Here is a 19,445-nt window from a genome sequence, read left to right as displayed (position 1 = left end):
TATGATATTTCTGCTAAAGTGATTTTCAATTCTTAGAAGGCTTTTTGCTTATAACCACAATTAAGTCTTTAAAATTTAACCAAAAAAAAGAGAGAATTTAGTTCTATTTTAAAACAGTTGTTGAAAACATGCATCATAAATAAAAAGAATTTAAAGCCCAACTTCTTATGTAAATATGGAGTATTCAGCATTTTCTAGGTAACATAAAATAACATGCAGCTCCAGAAAGTAGCCAGAAAAACCACATGAGAAAGCATGTTTCAGTCTGTGTCTGGTGATCACTGTTTCAAGCCAGTAACAAATACTGAACAACTGGCTCATTTCAGATTTCTCCTGGTTGGATTGAGCATCCTGATATGGAAAGTGAAATTAATGACTACTCACTCTAAGCAACTGGAACTTTTTCACATTTTACGTCAAAGTTATTTTCTAATCTTAACAGCCTTTAAACACTGATTGCAGTTAGTGTTGAGATGTGCAATCTGAAGTGAACAGAAAGGATTTGTCAAAACAAAGTCCTCCCCACTGTTATAATTATTAGAGACAGAATAAACAGGCATCAAGAATGGATTTTAATGGTTTGGAACTCATTTCAGTATAGGTTAACAAGCTTAAAAGTGATAGCCAGCAATTTTATTATAATTACTGAAAAGAAAAATTGTCACAATATTTTTAATTTTACTGTTATCAAACTATTATTTTTTAATTTCAGCTTAATTCATTTCAGAGTTTTTCCTCTTTAGTTCCATTTACAGTATACTAAGTGAATCGGAAGTTTTTGAAAGTGATAAGCAATTATTCTTAAAATGATGATTCAAGGTCTAACTTCTTAAAACAAACATGAAATAACACGGTTTCAATTGTTGTCTATCACTGGCAAGAACAATTTAAAATAATTTCCTTCAAAAGGAGCTCCACTGCTGCGTGCGCCTGCTAAGCACAAGCTTACTTGAATTCTGAGAATAAAGTGGACCTCCATTAACATGAGGCTGAGCAGAAAACTGAGCCGTCACAGAGGGAGTCCGTCTGTATCCACCAGAAGATGTCGAGGAAGTGGTAGAGTTGTGCCGAGAAATCTGCCTGGTCATTGTGCCATACTGGGAACCAGGAGCTGAGCCCGGGGCTGCTGGAAAGCATTAGTCAAAGGCAACCAACAAAGAACTTGAGCATCGCAGGTAACCTCCAATGGCAGAACAAAGAGAAGCAGACTCTCAGCAAGAAACATTTTTTATCACTTTTTAAAGTCCACAGCACAAAATAAAGAGAAAAGTAAAGATACAACACGAATAGCTCTATCTCTGAACTTACAAAAACTTACAAAAAAGCAGAAAAAACAGATACTGTGTGGAAAGTGCAAAAGTTAAGTATCAAACATTCTTCAGCCTTTTAATTTAGCATAATCCCAAGTGGTATTTTGCTAATAAAATGTATAATCTTTTTCTTTGTTATTTCAGAATGTATAGTTTTTATATGTCAACTGTGTCTCTCCCACAAGATAAGTACCAAATGACAGTCTGAGGTGAAAAGCATTAGTTTTTAGATGTGAATACCTTAGTATCTGGATTGTACACTTCTTTTTCATTGGCAAGTCTACAGAAACACAGTCTAAGAATCTAGCCAGCCAAATCCACTTAAATTATAAAGTTTAAACAGGTAAGCTTATTTTCCACATTTACTAGCATATTTATTTGACTGTTTACTGTATCAGCAGTTATTATCGATGCATATTATGGTAGAATCTTTTTTTTAGAGAAGCACAATTTCTAGCTTCAAAGCACCTATGTCAGCTTTGTTGTATATCACCAAACTTTTAAGAATTCCACACTTTACCCTATCACTTAAATTTCTGTGACTGATAAAACTGAAAAAAACTTTAAGACTGTAAAATAAGGACATTTTAAGGCAGCTTTGGGTAGAAAATCCACTATCTTTCCCCACATATTCGGAGGGCTTTTTTTTCCCCATAGTACATCAAAAGCAATCTTTTCTTTTTTAATTTCAAGCATATTTAAACTAACTAAAGTATTAACAATACTTAAAATTTTATTCAATGTCATCTTTACCAACATCTTCAAAGTTTAAAATTTTAAAGGTTAATATAAAGTTCAAAGCCTCTAAAGTTAACTATACCTTCCAGGCAACTTCAGGATTTATATCATTCTCCCAAACATCTAACCACAACTGAAGAAATAAAAAGGCAGAATCCTGGTTTCCTTTCATTCAGTCATTTCATTTAACCTCTCCTAGAGGCCATACAAATTACTAGAAAAATCATACAGCAAAGGCTGTTCATTAGAAGAAGTGCTAATATTTAACATTTTGGAGCTCCCAAGCCATAGGCAGTCACTAATTAAATCATCCACACACTCATTTTCTAAACAGAGACACTTTTAAGATAACTGTCTATTCAAATACCTTTGAGATTGAGTAATTCTGGACAGCTAAGTTTTCCAAGGAGCTAAGAGGTAATCCTTTAACCATTTTTAATAGAAATCCTAAAATTATTTTTTGTATTTCTTTGACTTATATGCTGCTAAGTCACTTCAGTCGTGTCCGACTCTGTGTGACCCTAAAGACGGCAGCCCACCAGGCTCCCCCGTCCCTGGGATTCTCCAGGCAAGAACACTGGAGTGGGTTGCCATTTCCTTCTCCAATGCATGAAAAGTGAAAAGTGAAAGTGAAGTCGCTCAGTCGTGTTCGACTGTTCGTGACCCCATGGACTGCAGCCTACCAGGCTCCCCCGTCCATGGGATTTTTCAGGCAAGAGTACTGGAGTGGGGTGCCGTTGCCTTCTCCGTGACTTATATAAAAACTACATAAAATCCAGGTTATTTTTTTTTTGGTGACTGAAAACCAGATAGAGCTATTTATATAGTTCCAAACCAGGCCAATTTTAGAATTTAATTTAGTATTTTATTATTAAATAAGTTATAATGTTAAAGGGTATGTTGACTGATGTATATATAATTATATATGCTACATATATATAAATAATACATATACTAATGTATATTATAACTATTTACAATGGTTGCATATAATCTGTTTATATATAAATATTATTTGTATATTTGATTATACAGGATTATATATTCTGTTGGTTTGCTGTTTTCCTTTTATATTTTTTAAGATTCATTCATGTTGATAAGTATATCAATATATCGTTCATTTTTTTGCTTTATTTACATACAAACATGCCACAAGTACAATTACTTATCCATTCCACTGTTAGACATTTGAATTGCATCCAGATTGTTGCTATTATTTTGCCACCATTATGAACATTCCTAAATATGGTTCCTCAGTTTCTCTGAAAACAGTGGTTCTCAAACACTGATCAGAATTTTATCTTAAGGGCCTATTGTGATACAAGCTGCTTGGCTCCAGTCTCAGTTTCTGAATGAGGAGGTCTGGAATGGGACCTGAGAATTTACATTCTTAACTAGCTCCCACGACAATGATGCTATTGATCTGGAAATCATATTTCAGAAGCCACTGCTCTAATTCAGTGGTGGTTAAACTTTTTGGTCTTAGGGTCCACTCTAAAATTAGAGAACCTCAAAAAATTTTTATTGAAGTGAGTTACAGGAATAGGTAATTACCATATTAGAAATTAAAACTGATTTATCTTTAAAACACATGAATACACAAATACATGTTCCTTTAGCTGTCAAAAATGATGCTATCAAATGTTATGTAGCCTCTGGAAAATTCCACTGTGTCCTTGTACCAGAATGACAATAAAAATGGCAAACAAGTCTTAGTATTATTATGGAGATAATTCTAACCTCAAAAACGCCAAGAAAGGATTTTGGCAACACCCAGGAGTCACATATCTATATTTTGAGAACCAGTACTCTAGAGGAAATATCTAGAAATTAAATTGATAAATCTAAGGTAAGAAACCTGGTTCAACTTGACTAACAACAAATTACTTTCTAAAGGGAGCATATTAACTAATAAACTGCCACCAGCAATGTACCTTTCTGTTACTGCACATCCTCACTGACATTTGGTACTCGGGGACTTCGACATGCTTACCTATCTAGTAGCTATAAAATAGTATCCACTGGTTTTTATTTTCTATCTTCCTGATTATTAATTAGGTTGAGGGCATTATTTTTTCCACATGAACTTTCTGCCAACAACTTCTATTACTAGGGCCTTTTTTTATTACTTCCTTTTCTTTTGAGTACAAGTGCCAATGTTTTTAAAAGAAGATGCTAGATGTTTTTATTTCACCTAAGCTCCATTATTTGAGACAGTTCTTTATCCATTTCCACCCAAATGCTACTGTGCATTTCTAGGCTGAATGGTTTTATATAGTCTATATTTGGAATTCTTATATGCTCAATCCAGTCTCCCTCAACCTGGGAACAATTTAAATGTATTTTATTGATAAAAATGTTTTCACAGCACCCTCAGATGCCATTAATCCTTGACTACAGCAGAGTCTTTCAACTGTGAGCCACAGGAAAGCCTCAGAGCACCCTACACATCATTCTCTTTTCCATTTTTCTTCTTCCTGTCCTCCACCTTCACCCCACTCCTTTGACTGTTGTATACACCAGGGAGTTCCAAATTAAGTCTCACTTTAAAAAAATACTGCGTCACTAATAAAAAAATTTTTTTTGAACAATCACTGCTATAATATTCCTAGAAAGATCTAAACAAAACAAAAGCTAAACCACATTAATTTGGTTATAAACAAGGCAGAGACACAGTTGACATCACAGAGAAGTTTCTGAATAACTTCAGAGGCCTTTCACAAGGAGAAATTAGTGTAAATTAGATTTAATACCTTAAACTTTGTACTACCACCTACAACCTAATAACTACTACAAAAGCTAACCATCTAACAGGAGCTGACTATGAACTAGGCACAGTAAGTTAAATCACTCCAGTGGTTATGCAGTCTCACCTATCACAGTGTTCGCGGGGAGGGGAGGTGGAAGAGGTGGTGCTGGTGGAGCTCCAGAAGGAGGGAGGACAGAAATTTTTTCTAATAAAATAGTTTATAATTCAGGTCAGAGTGCAAGAAAGAGAACTAATCATTCTGAAACAGTAAGAAAGTACAATGCTTTGGAAAGAAGAAAAAAACAGAGAAAGACACCCATATGCAAAGCATGTTAAAGAATAAGAATTTTATAAGGAAAAAGGTCACTGAGTTCACATTTTCATTAACTATAAAATATGCCTGTTTTTATAAGTAGCTTTTACTCCTTTTTCAACATCCTTGAGAAACTAAGAATTTTTCCCAGTTTTGATTATCAAACTCATTTTTCAAATGTATATTTTAACAACAAAAAGTCTTCCTTTCATTTACTAAACAATCAAGGGACTAATCATAGCTCTACTATGATTTCTTAAATTTTTATATAATCTAAAAAGTAAAAGAGCTTCTCTTAGTTTAATCCCATGTTACATTCAGAGCGTTTACTGATGTATGTATCGATTATCATACATAAAAGCAGGAAAGTCACAACCAGCTATCCCAGAGTTGATACACCTACCAGCCTACAAGGCAACATCAAAGTTCAGCGATGCATAATTCACATTAAAGACACTGATCTTTCAGTTGAATTATCAACAATATTGGTTTGCTCTTGAAATAGTAATTATCATTCTTGACTAGTACCCAAGTATTTCTAAGGCAAAATGGCCCCAAAGTTATTTAATATGCTTTTTTTATAAGTAAGGAGAAACAGCTGCAAAACTCTAAAAGCTCTGAAAACCAATCAAAAATTGTTCTTAAATTTGTTAGCTTTCATTCTGGCAACAATCACATAAATTTAATAAATAGTTTTATCTAATGTAACTAAATTGCTTCAGACTTCCATAATAAAGCTCATAAATACTACCACATATGACAGTGGATTAATGGATGACATACCTGGTCCAATGGTGGGTGGTGAGGGTGTAGGCACGGCGATGGGAATGCCAATACTGCTGCTGCCACTGTTCTCTCGGCTGCCACTTCCTCCGCTGCTTCCACTGCAAAAGGGAGAGAAACACCATGAAAACAGCAATTCTAGGCACTCCTTCAAAAAATGCAATCAACTCAAAGCCACCAGACACTATTATGATGGATGTGTGTATGCATATGTATACACACACTTACATAGAAAGAAACGTTTTAACTGTCCAATACAAATTCTAACTCTAATACCTGAAGTGGTTTTTGTGTTTCACTGTGTGTGTTAGTTGCTCAGTCGTGTCCGACTCTTTGTGCCCCCACGGACCGTAGCCCGCCAGGCTTCTCTCTCCATGGAATTCTCCAGGCAAGAATACTGGAGTGGATTGCTATTCCCTTCTCCAGAGGAACTTCCCAACCCGCGGACTGAACCCTGGTCTCCTGCATTGCAGGCAGGTTCTTTACTGTTTGAGCTACAGGGAAATCCATGTGTTTCACTATGTTTCTCCATCTACTGAAAAACCAATATAATCATATAGTACTCAGAACTGTAAGAGATCACTGAGAAACGAATGACCAATACAATCTCATATACAATGAATCAGCAAGGATTTAAAACCTAGTATAAACAGCAGTGAACAAAGCAGACATGAACTACACTGTCATGGAACTCCTGGCTGAGAATGGGAAACAGACATTAAAAACAGTGGGATGGAAGCCACAAAAGATGCTATGGAAGTTCATAAAAATGGTAACCAACCTTAGTCTGAAATTAATATGCAAACCTCTAATTAATCTCAAAGAATGGTAGTAAGACAGGGAAATTTTTGGAAAAATGAGCAAATGAGAAAGAAGACAGTAATGAAATTTCACCAAGGAACATTCTAGAATAGTGGATACTATTAAATTTTAACTTCTGTGGACTTACTGTCCCTTTAGGTATACAACCTCACACTGACCAGTTTCAGTAATGTGGAGTGGACATGTTGTTGTTCAGTTGCTAAACCATGTCTGACTCTTTGTGACCCCATGGACTGAAGCATGCCAGGCTTCCCTGTCCTTCACTATCTCCCTGAATTTGCTCAGTCATGTCCATTGAGTCAGTGACGCTATCTGGCCATCTCATCCTCTGCCACCACCTTCTTCTTTTGTCCTCAATCTTTCTCAGCAGCAGAGTCTTTTCCAATGAGTCAGTTCTTTGCATCAGGTGGCCAAAGTACTGGAGCTTTAGCTTCAGTCTTTCCAATGAATATTCAGGGTTGATTCCTTTTAGGAGTGCACATGTACACATATGCAAATATACATATGTACCTATGTAGCCTGAAGCTCCATATTATATTTTTAACTCAACATCATTGGTTCAAGAGGCCCAGAAACCCAGCAGAGTAATAATCTGCACTGTCTAGATTAATTTATTTTCTTCAATATGATCCCTCTATAACTACACTGTCACATACTAATAGAAGGGAAAAAATATTTCTATAACAAAAATAGTCGGATTTGAAGGCCTCCCTCCTCCCAAGCTAGTCAATACTCTGCTTTGTGCCACCACCATATAACAGACAGATGCACTTATGTGCTTGTATGATTAACTAATCTGTATGCCTTTTTCTAACATGGAAGTTGGCAAGTTATAGCCTACAAGCCAAATTTGGTCCATAGTCTGATTTTTATAACCCATGAGCTAAGAACACTTTTAAATATTTTAATTAGTTGGAAAAAATCAAAATAATAATATTTTATGACACATTAAAATTATGTGAAATTCAAATTTCAGTAAGTTTTGTTGGAATACAGCAGCATGCTCATTCATTTACGTGCTGCTGGTGGCTGCTCTCATGACAGAGCTGAGTAACTGCAGCAGAGACCATATGGACCACAAATCCTAAAGTAATGACAAATCTGGCCCTTGATAAAAAAGTTTGTTGATCCCTATTCTAATAGAACAAATTCCTGAAAAAAAGAACTGTATCTCACTGGTATATATCCCTAGTATAATGAAGTAACTTAGTTGTTGAATATGATTAAACTATTACTACAGCCACTACAGAGAAGAATCATGCTTTGATGTAATAATTCAATAATAAACATATAAAGAAACAATTTAAAAAACAATTCTGGTCCTCACTGAATTCATACTGTAACTGATACTGTAACTTCAGACATCAATATGATAATTTATTTACTAACAGGAATAACAACAACAAATAACAATTACATAGCATTTAAGAGCTTGGTATACCCTATGGAACTGAATCCTTCAAAATAATTTTAACAAGTTATATCTTTAATAAAACCAACCAAAAATCAAGGTAAAGAGCAGTTCCCTGCCCAAGTTATTAAGTGAGAGGTAAAAATTAAATGAAAAAATTAAACTATACAATAAAGTACTCCCCAAATAAAGTAGTTACTTTAGGGGGAGGAAGTAGAAGCAATCACTGGGAAAGGCCTGAAGCGGACTTCTGGGTTGCTGCTACTATTCCATTTTTTCATCTGCGTGATGGTTATTAGACTATATTCAGTTTGTATTAATACATCAAGTTTTATATTAATAAATTATCTCCTTTTCTGAAATGCACGTTATGTTCCATACCAAGTTTTTAAAAATCCACTGGGTAGATTCCCTGGTGGCTCAGTGGTAAACAATCCACCTGCCAATGCAGGAGATAAAAGTTCGATCCCTGATCTGGGAAGATCTCACACGCAGCAGGGCAACTAAAAGCCCATGGCACCACAGCTACTGAGCCTGTAATCGAGAGTCTGAGAACCACAACTGCTAAGCCCACGTGCCGCCACTACTGAAGCCCATGCTCTGCAATAAGAGAAGCCACCACAATGAGAAGCTTGTGCACTGCAACTAGAGAGCAGCCCCTGCTCTCCTCCACTAGAGAAAAGCCCGCAGAGCAACGAAGAACCAGCACAGCCAAAAATTAAGAAAATAAATTTTTTAAAATAAAGGGGAAAAAAATCCACTGGGTAGTTGATTTCTAGAACTTTTTAAAAAACAATTTATATAATAACATATTCTACAGTCTATCAACTCTCCTAAGAAATTCTTCCTCAGAGCTTCAAGTTTAAATCTCATTGTATAGTTTCTGATATTTAACCATTTACCCAAAAAATTTCACAGTGGTTATCCTGATCTTTTCCTAAATGACCATTAAAAAAAAAATTCTTTAGTCTTCATCCAAATGTACATATGTACCTTTGTCAAAAAGAGGAAATACTAGCAATCTGCTAGAAGTATAGATACTAAAAAATCTTAAACATGTCATGATATAATCTTTACAGAAACGTATACAGTATTATCATCCTCAACCTTATCATCTATGTTAGCGTCAGAGGAGCCCTTTACCTAATTCTACAGCCCTCTACCTATAATTCTAATTTACCTGTGTGTCCTCGGTCTCTGATTTAAAGAAGCCGTCCTGCCTGGACTATGTTGACTTCCCAGCCTCGCAGGACTTGTCATGTAGTCATTAGGAACTGTTGGAGGTTTAACAGGCTCGAGGGTTTTGTAAGGAGTATTTCGTCTAAAGAAGCGTAATAGAGAAAGGAGTAATGGATAAGAAGGATAAAATGGTATTTCCCCCCCAAATTTGTGTCTGGAAATCCCTTTATTACCAAGTATAACACAATTTTTTTTAAATACTAAAGTTTGGTTTTAAAAAATGCTTTAATTGGAACATATGAATTTTGTCACTTTAACAAAAGCTAAAATCTGTTACCTTTTCTTAGGAAAACCACTAAGAAAGGTAAAAGTTCTAACTAATCTTATTTCTAAAAATAATAGCTATAATTTTTTAAATTCTCAGTAATATGAAACTTTGAAATACATATGATTCCCAACTCAGCAACCCACAAGGCACTGTTCTTATATATTGTGGAAGCTAAATATCTCCTCTGCAATTTATTCCTACCTCAATATGGGAATATTAATATATGGGCAAGTACATTCTGGCCCCAGTTGTGATGCCATTAATTTCTCAATAAATGATTTTAACTTTTCTATTTAACAACTTCATGTTCTTTTTCAGGGGCAAGGGGTTCACAAAATGAAAATAGAAACTAAGAGCCTACAAAAAAAGTTGCTTACTGACTCCTGTTACTATAAAGTAACGATTCCACCGCCCCTCCACCAAAAACAAGGAATACTATAATGTGAATAATCTTTCAGGACTGTCTTACCAAGTGCTCAGTATTTGCATTGCATTGAAAATTGGGAAGGAAGAAGGCACAAACTTATCTTTTCTTTCTGTACTGGTCTTCTCACAAAGCTACTCTAGAATGAAGGACCCCAAAATGACCAGCAGAAGCACAGAAGGATTCCCAGTAAAGATTCCCAAGTCTCAGGGAAAGCAGAAATGGGGAAAATGGAAGAACTTCAGGCTACCAAAGTATGCAAAACAGGTCACTTATTCAAAGTTCTGTAATATAAATATTGCAAATACATGTAAAAACAATATATATGGAAACCTCCAGTTATTTCATTTTAATAAATATTTCATTTTATGGTCAGATTTATATATATGTATATAAAATTTTTATAATGAATTGGAAAATAATAGACTATGCTCATTTATACACATACAAAAAACTTTTCTGGTACAGAGTTCCTCAGAGAAATTACAGAACAGGCAGATTCATTTTGGATTCACTTTGGATTTCCTTCATTGGATCTGAAGAACGTAGATGTAACAGTTCTTACCCCAGCGTTCCCCTGCCTGACATGGGAGGACTCGGTGGTTTCTGAGTAGGAGGATTTGTTCTCGACAGTGTGCCAGTTCTTGCAGGCTGGTTATTTCCATGCTGAAATGTGGAAAGAAATGCTTTTATTTTTATATCAAATTGTTCTCTTGGTGTTTTGACACCATGTATTATTATTTTTAAAATATCAGAATGTGAAATAAGGATTCCCAGACAGCTTTAATAACAGACTTTGGTACTATATTTTAAAAAGTCAAGATACCACTTGCACTTGGCTTTTCGTATTATTCTGCGCCCTTCATGCCAATTAATTGCAAAATACAGGTGAGATTACTGAATTTTATATATTATTTTATTGTTATACATGGTCACTGAGATCTAACTTTTCTGCAATTCAAATATTTGGATTCCTGAAAATTTTCGAAACGTGTGCATGAATATAAACTACAGATCTCAGTGTCAACTTGCTAAAATATTCATCTGAAAAATCACCTCTATCCCAACAACTCAGTAACAAAGTCACATGTAATGTCTGGGAAACCTCCTAATTGTAAGTCAATAAAAGCAAGGCAACTATCAAAAAATGAGCAAAGCAATAAATGTTAGCAAAATTAATGTTCCTATATAAATGCAGATGTCAATATATCTTTGATATATTAACACATCCAAGCTAAATGTTGCTGATTTGAACTGGGTTTGAGTATATTTAACCCATATAAATCCTATGGGGAAAAAAGCAGACAGACATAGGAGAAGTTTTCAAGTTTTAGTGGCTCTGCAGCCTCTATCAATACAGAAGGAATACTGTGGATCAAGTGATAAGTAGTATCTCTTACCTTGGCTTTTAGCCACTTTACGTTGGCAAAAAAGGGGGGAAAAAGTAGAAATTAATTCTAGATATCTTATCTGATAGGACAGTTACTTGATTCATGTTAATAAGCTTTTACCCAGTCATAGTTCAAGTATTTTATAAAGAAAAGACATCCACGAGCAGTAGGGAAATATTCATAGGTATCACATATTCATATTTATTCAAAGTAATATATTCATAAGAAAATCACCACTTAATTATGTCAATCTCATGCAAATTATGTAATTTCTTAGGTCAGTATTTTATCCTACCAAACTAATTCAACTGAATCATGGATGATAAAAAACAAACTTTGATTTAAATACAAACACCATAGCTCATTAAATGTACGGCTATTTCAGTGCATCAGTGCACAGACCTTAAGACTACTGGACAATGGATGCTCATGCTTCATTATTGGAATGGTACAGAATTTTAAAGAGTGATCAACTGTAAATGTTAAAATCCAAAACTACAAGTTGCTTCCAAATTCAGAAAAGGACCTAGCAGCTCAGGGTTTAAAACAAAATTACAATGCACCATAACATCTTAGCCAAATTCTAATTAAGGAACAAACAAATAGGGTCTGGAAACCCTCTCATGTGTAGCTTAAGAATCCAAATCCAAAGAGGCCAGCACTAATAGATAAGAGTTTGTTTTAGTTCTAAATTTCCTTCTGAACAAGTCTGACCAAAATTCAAAACTGAAAAAAAGCTGCTGTGATCCTAAAGGCTACACCTTTGAAACCTGGCCAGCTTATATATAGAACTAATGTGTCCAAAGCAGCCTACTTGCAACATGCCACTTAAGGAAAATTATCTCCAGATTGAAGTCTTTTTCTACATTGGGGAAAAAGGGGTTTCCTCAAGTTCTTTCCATCTCATTTGCCATTTTAAATTTGTATCTTATCATTTTTCAAGTGACCATAAAATCAACATTAAGGAAAGCATCCAAAAATGGAATATACCTTGACCCACATTCTTATTGCTAGAAACTGTGCCAGAACTTTCGTATTCTTTAACATTTGTTTAGAATAACATGGCTCATTATTATCTAGATTAAACAATGTCTGGAATCCTACCTTGCCACTACATTTCACACCTGGATTTAGAAATTAAATTTGAATAGCCTCATTATCTTTGAAGAAAAGACATATTAATGTGATAGCATTAAAACACACTAAATACTATTCTAAAGTAACATCTTCCCTCATATGCTGTTTCGAGTGAATGAGAAAACAAAAAAATAGCATTCAAGTATAAACTAGTCCCAAATGAAAGGGTGTAAGGATAATTTATTTGGGAATAAAAATTCTACTTGAATTCTGCTACTGTGTAATGGTGTAACCTTTACCTGTTATGGAGCACAGGCTCCTCTGTTAAGTGTGTGTAAATTTACACAAAGATGTTGGGAATGCTGGAAGGAAATGATCTCTATACCTTACAACTCAAAATGTAATTGGTTAGCAACTTAATGTTCCACTTCACTGTCCCACTTCAATGTCCCCCAAGCACGTTTTAGAAATAAAACATCTTAAGGAAATAAAACTCACTTCATTTCCTTAATATTTACATTTATGGATGAGTCAGTTTACCATCTCCCTGGACTCTCAGGTTGAAAACAATAGAACTCTTATTCCACCCTATCTGCAGGCCTTAAGTAGATCATAAGCTTCGCATACCACAGGAATGAAAGTCTGTAAGATGCCAATTCCTCTTTGAAATGATTCATCCGTTTATTCCTCTAATAAAACTGAAACCTTTAAAAACACCATTCCTACGTATTATAAGGCTTCAGTGTTTCCATTAATAAAATGGAACAACCCTTAGATCACATGATCTTTTCAAAGCTTGAAAACAAAGACATATGTGGAAAATCCTTCACAAGTTATGAACCAGGCTCTATAGCTATTATTATTAACAAATAATTTTAAATGTTTCTACTATGTATTCAAGTTTACTCTGAAACTGTACAGCCTGCAAATTTTTAAGAGAATACGACAGGAAGACACTTACCTTGACACCGTGGCCCACATCATCCAGAACTGTATAGTCAATAGGTTTCCGAATATACCTTACAGGTCGCTCCATGTTCGCAGGTGCTATTATTTTGTGAGTTCTTGATGTATTCTTATTTGTTGTCAAAATACCAATCTCTCTTCGAGCCACTTTTTCTTTATGAATGTCCACAGTCTATATTTTAAATTTGAACAAAGCAAGAAAATACTGTTTGGCAGAGTAAATAATATATATAATGTCTACATATTAAGACTGTATCACATGTCTATTTTCCAGTGAATACTACTACATGCTCCCCTTCAAAATTAAGCAAATTAATATCTTTGACGTCAAAACATGGAATCTCTAAAGCTGATTAAAAGCACCAACTAAACTATTGGTTTTGATTCCAAAGTGATTCTGAGGGAAGCGATTTTCTCTCCCAAAGACCTGGTGTGTGTGGAAAGGGAGGGCTCCTACTCTGTGTCGCTTACACTTTATTTTGTGGAGATACAGACCAGATAAAGAAATCAGTAATTACAACCAGATGAAGTAACTACCATAGTGACACATGCACAATTTATCTGCAATTACTCCAAGGTGTTCAGAGCAAGACATCCAACTAGGTTGAGAAGGCTTTACTAGAGTAAGTACATTTTAAAAAATAAACAGACACAGGCAAATTATGGAAATTATTTAAGGCAAAAAGAACAGCATATTACAGACAAAGGTTTAAGGAGGCAAAAAAAGAAGACCAGAGAAGACCAGGGGTTACAATTTGGCAGCAAGGAGCCCACACATCTGCAGCCTACCTACTACTGGCCTTTATAGCTTTAAAGAATGTGGATTTTTCTTTTTCTCATTTAACTGTCAGTATTTAAAAAAAAAAAACTGAATAGTAGTCAGCACATGAGAAATAAGTTACACAACCACTCAACAGTTTAAGCTTTGGCCTAATAGTAATGAGTGGGTAGCCATTCCCTTCTCTAAGGGACCTTCCTGACCCAGGAATTGAACTCAGGTCTCCTGCATTGCAGGCAGATTCTTTACCATCTGAGCCACCAGCAAAGTCCCAACAGTAATGAAAAACCAATAAAAAATTCAAATTGAGCAGTATCATCAGGTCTGTACTCTAAAAGATCCCTCTTGCACAGGAGGACAGAGAGAAGACTACTGGGATGAGACCAGTTAGAAAGCAGTGAGAAAACAGAAGCATGTGAAATGAACTGAAAGGGGGTGGAAGTGGGGGGGGGACTGTCAGGAAATAAAGGTTAATGTTATGTGTATTTCTGCACACCTTGTGAGAAGAGATGCTGATTCCCTAGCCTAAGAAGACACAGTGTCTCCTCAAAGCACAAAAGGCACGCTTACTGTCCAGTATAACAAAGATAACGTCAGAAGGCTTACTGCCCATTATAAAAGAGCTGGTCCGCTAAGCTGGGAGCTCCTTTCCTGGAACACACCTGACTGTGTACAGCCAGGCACCACCTGGCTGTCTCGGACACATCCTATAGAAAGTGGGGCTGGTGTCTGACACAGTGTTGACTATGACCATAATAATGACCTTTGTCTCTAACCTGGAGTCTTACGTCTTCTCACATCTATGGAATTGTGGCTGGCTTAACTTGTGAGCATCTGCAAAGGGTAAAATCTCAAACCCCTCACAATGTTTGAAGCTGTGGTAATGAAGATGGAGTGCTGACAAAGACAAAGCTTTTTTGGGTTGGAATGAAAGGATAGCTAATGAAAATTCAGAGAAGTCCATGGGAATTGTGAGTGAACATGTGTCTGGTCCTCCAGGCAGTGTCTGGTCCCCCAGGCAGTGTCTGGTCCTCTACTTCACGGCTTAGTAATGAGGCTGAACTGGGGCAGCAGCTTCAGGCTGAATACCAGGAAGTAGTTTCAAAAACAGCAGCCTGAATGATGCCCTGGCTACTGTCAACTACTCACTAAGCTCACTCGGTGGACCCCGAAAATAACTAATAATATTTATCTGCAGAGGGAGGCGATTCTTTCAGATATATACTGAGCATGAAAGAAGGAAAACTGTAACGACTCTAAGCAGGACCACGAGAACCTAGAACTCTGGCTAGTTTGCTTGGGAGACTGAAGGGTCGGAAGGGACACACAATGCTTGTTAAAGAAGAAAGGCAACAGCTGGCTATCTTCCTGCTCAGTCCCTCCTGCAGTTTGTCTTCTTAACCTTCTATTCATTCGAGATGAGGCAAAGACCTCGGCATTTTTGACAGTGGGCCCTGCCTGCTGTGAGACAGTTTTGGCCCTCTGGGGAAACTTTCCCCGAAACAATCTCCCAAGGGCACTGATTTGTCCTGCAGGCTCTTCCATCCTAAATTGGGTTTTAAATGATGATGAAGGTTAATTCACCAGAGAAGGAGAAACTCACCCAAAGATTAAATTCTGTCAGCCCTGCCAGCTTCAGAAAACACCCAGTCCTACGTTGAAATCAAGCAAGAATTACAGAGCTGGTCTTCTGACAATGGAGCAGCCAAGAGCCCATGTAAGGTGAACTCCTAAAAACAATGATGCCACCGTGCAGATCAAGCCCAAGTCAACCAAGGGGTACAAACTCATGGCCCCCGCCAAAAAATAATATGGCTGTAGCTGCTGAATAAAGGTGTTCCCGACAGAATGGATGATGTCCATCAGCAATGATGACCTTGCTATAGGAAACAGAACGCAGGCCTTTTAGGTGGGCCCGAAATGCTGACAGCCACAGCACTGCTCAAAACAAATAAACTGACCTTGTTTACTGGAGCACAGTTGCTCTCTCCCAACCTCCCCAAACATCCTTAAGAGAAAGATGATTAAGGGTGGGGCCAAATTCTCCAAGTCCCCAAGGGAAATTGAAGACCAAGCATACCTGAGTGTGTGAGATCACTCTGGGGAAGGCAGGACGTTTTATAGCTGGCTGATATCAACATAGTGGAGCCCACATCCCCATCCTGTGGAAGGAGAGGGTATCTGCTTTCAGCTACGAGCTTTGGGGGTGGTTCACAGTGGGGAACAGAAGCTAATGCGTCCTTCTGGGTGGGGTTCTTGGGACCAACTCAATGGATTACTGTTGTGCTTCCACCAATGAATGTATAATTGGTACTGATATTTTTCATGCTTGCAGGGTGAATGCTCTCAAAAGCTAGAGGAGATTATGCCAACTGGGAAAGAGTGGCATGTAGAAAAGCGCTAGTGGTCCCAGTGTCCACCATCCTTAGGACTCCTCTGAGTACAAGTTTCTGTGCATGGATGATTTTACTGACTGGAGCCTCTGGAAAGAGGAGCAGCCTCCACTGGAGGTGCCCCTTGGGTTTGGTGTATTCAAGAATGCAGCCAGTCTAGCTCCTATGACATCCCAGCTTTACATGAAAGAGTGGCAGCTACATCTCTAGGGAAAAAGTCTCTTCCATACTGCCACCTAAACCAACGCTGTTGATTCATAGAAAGTGAAAGTGAAGTCTTCCAGTCGTGTTGACTCTTTGCGACCCGGTGGACTGTAGCCTATCAGGCTTCTCTGTCCATGGGATTCTCCAAGCAAGAATACTGGAGTGGGTTACCATTTCCTTTTCCAGGGGATCTTCCCGACCCAGGGGTTGAACCCAGGTCTCCCGCATTGGAGGCATACACTTTAACTGCTGAGCCACCAGGGAAGCCCGTTGATTCACAGAGGATCCTCTAGATGCCTGGGCCTGGTGCATTAATAATTCAACTGAGCTGACACCCTGTGGTGTTTTCTGGGCCGTTGTGTTGACCTCAGTGCCAGCTACACAGAATTGAGAAGTGGGTATGGCTGCTATGCTCCGTGGGCGGAGCTCAAGGATGTTCTCACAGATTTGGCCAATATTCCCTGTGATATACCTTGTGAGATTTTTACTGATCTGAGGCTGGTACCCACTGGGAATAGCTGTTTGGATCTGCTACTTGGAAAAGGACAGACTGACATCTTAAACATGGGCCATATAAATTGTGGAGACAAATCGTAGTTGCTGATGAGAACATGTGGGTCATTAACACATGGCCATGGTAAGGGCCTACGGTCTGACGAGGTCAGCTGCAGTCCTGCACTGCCCAGGCCACCATCACTGCCAGCAGATCCATTACCATTCCAGATCCATCAACACGTGGACCACCACGAACAGACACAGAGTAAAGGACTGTTCCTCATGCAGAGGTAACCACTGCATCCCACACTGTGAGTCCAGGAGAAAGACCCATCTGTCTCCTGGAGAGAGACGCCACATATCCCACCATTGGCAGAGTAGCTACATCTGACCGATCTTCAGATCATCAGTGGTGCCTTCCATCAAAGGCACTCTTTCATGTTATGGTATTACAATCCCGATCCAACCTGCTGACTCCAGCCAAACCACCTGCCAGTTCCTCCAGGTGTCTTTCCAATCACCACCCCCAATTCCTGTAGCTTTTCATTCAGTCACCCCAAGGGGCAGATGAATGCCACCTCACTGGTGGCATAGACAAGTAAGACAGATTTGACTGACCACCTTCAGGTAATCCTCCCAAAACAAAACAACTACTAGATTCAAATATTTGTACTGAACTGGGAGCCCTGATGCCTACAACCTGTGCAGGAGAGGACACTGGAGAAACAGCTGGCCTGTGCTCCCTAGGTAGGTCCCACCTGTGCTGCGCGGGGGCGGGGAGGACACTCTTTACTGAAGTATTTACGTGGAAGTCAGGCATTAACTTATCTCCCTCCAGAAATGTGGTGACTTGTACTTTAGGGGTGATTCTAAGAGACCCTCAAGCATTTAAGCAAGCACCACCAGTAGATCCTGTACCCGCAGACAGCTACAACCTCTCCAAAGTATAGCTATTCTCGACTAAGTAGGAGGGGCTCCCCCGAGGCATAACTGATTTGTTAATTATGTGCAGTCTGCTCCAAACTATTTAACCCTAAAATGGGAGTTTTCTAATTAGAAAGGGTGGTTTGAACAGTCCCTGCCTTAAGCTGAGGTGAACAATGACATCATATCAGCCCTGGAGCCATTCGGGTCAGGGTCAACTATTCAGGTCAGGCCAGTATTGTTGGGGATGACAGAACCGCCCCAGACTTCCTTCCTGCAGACCAGGCCAAGGCTGTGCATTACAGCATCCTCCTGCAGTACTTGCGCGAGGTAGAAAGGCAGTGCAGAAACTTGAAGAGAAAGCCACTTGGCTCTCTAGAGCAGACCCTGAAGGGTTATAGTATTTGTTCAGCTGGCTGGTCGAGGACCCTGGGGAGCCAAACTGAGGTCAATATTGCAGTTTGGCCTCATTCCGCTACCATGTTGATAGTACGTAAACTGAATTACATGTTTTATGAGACAAATTCAATGGCTCTGGTCCCAGGTTCTGTCAGACAGATTACTCAGGGTGGTCAATCATAGAAAATTTTGCCAGAAGCCAAGAAGGTAGAGAAATCAGGGATGAATACTGTTGGAAGGCAATTACCCTTGGACCCATTGCATTTCTGTACATCTTGTAGGTAGAGGCACTCTCTTTGTCCCAGACTATTTTAAGTACGTCTACACAGTAAACAGCGAGGAAGGATAGAAATGTCACCCTCAGGAACAACGGGCAGGTTTGCTCACTGTCTCGCACAAAAAGATGTCATCTCCCTCCAGGGTTAAGGTCAGGCAGGCTTTCTGCCCATTATGGAAGTCTGGGGGGCTCCTCTCCTGTAAGAGACTATACTACACATCCGGAAGCATCACCCACCCTCCTCAGAGTCTATGGAGCTCCGGCTTGGGAAAAGCAGCACGGATGCCAACAACTCTGGCTCCTGCCCCTGTCGTGAGTCATCAAGTCTTACGTCTCTGACTGAGAAATCCTGTGTCTTCTACCAACATCCATGAATCTATGGAGGGAGCTAACTTGTTAAACTGGAGTTAGCTAAATTTGTTTGTGTGTATGTATGTGTGTGTGCACACATCCCCATGTACCCCTACGTATGTCTTAAAACACT

At 38.3% G+C, this 19,445-nt stretch overlaps 1 protein-coding gene across 11 annotated transcripts in view; it reads right to left on the bottom strand.

The window, feature by feature from the left end:
• ABI1 (abl interactor 1) overlaps nt 1-19,445 on the bottom strand; it is an 85,239-nt gene that overhangs the window by 12,250 nt on the left and 53,544 nt on the right. For 2 of the 11 annotated variants that reach the window (XM_018057029.1, XM_018057033.1), the window contains exons 3-8: nt 13,487-13,663; nt 11,458-11,472; nt 10,623-10,723; nt 9,307-9,447; nt 5,894-5,994; nt 950-1,126 (exon numbers count right to left, since the gene is read on the bottom strand). In XM_018057029.1, coding sequence (XP_017912518.1) covers nt 950-1,126; nt 5,894-5,994; nt 9,307-9,447; nt 10,623-10,723; nt 11,458-11,472; nt 13,487-13,663 — 712 coding nt within the window. Of the gene's footprint in view, nt 1-949; nt 1,127-4,921; nt 5,003-5,893; nt 5,995-9,306; nt 9,448-10,622; nt 10,724-11,457; nt 11,473-13,486; nt 13,664-19,445 lie in introns of all 11 variants that reach the window. The other 9 variants (XM_018057030.1, XM_018057034.1, XM_018057036.1 and 6 more) reach the window with 6 other exon arrangements.

The sequence above is a fragment of the Capra hircus genome, chromosome 13, assembly GCF_001704415.2.
Source record: "Capra hircus breed San Clemente chromosome 13, ASM170441v1, whole genome shotgun sequence".
Taxonomy (NCBI): domain Eukaryota; kingdom Metazoa; phylum Chordata; class Mammalia; order Artiodactyla; family Bovidae; genus Capra; species Capra hircus.
Note: the sequence above shows the minus strand (reverse complement) of the source record. Positions and strands in the feature narration are given on the sequence as shown.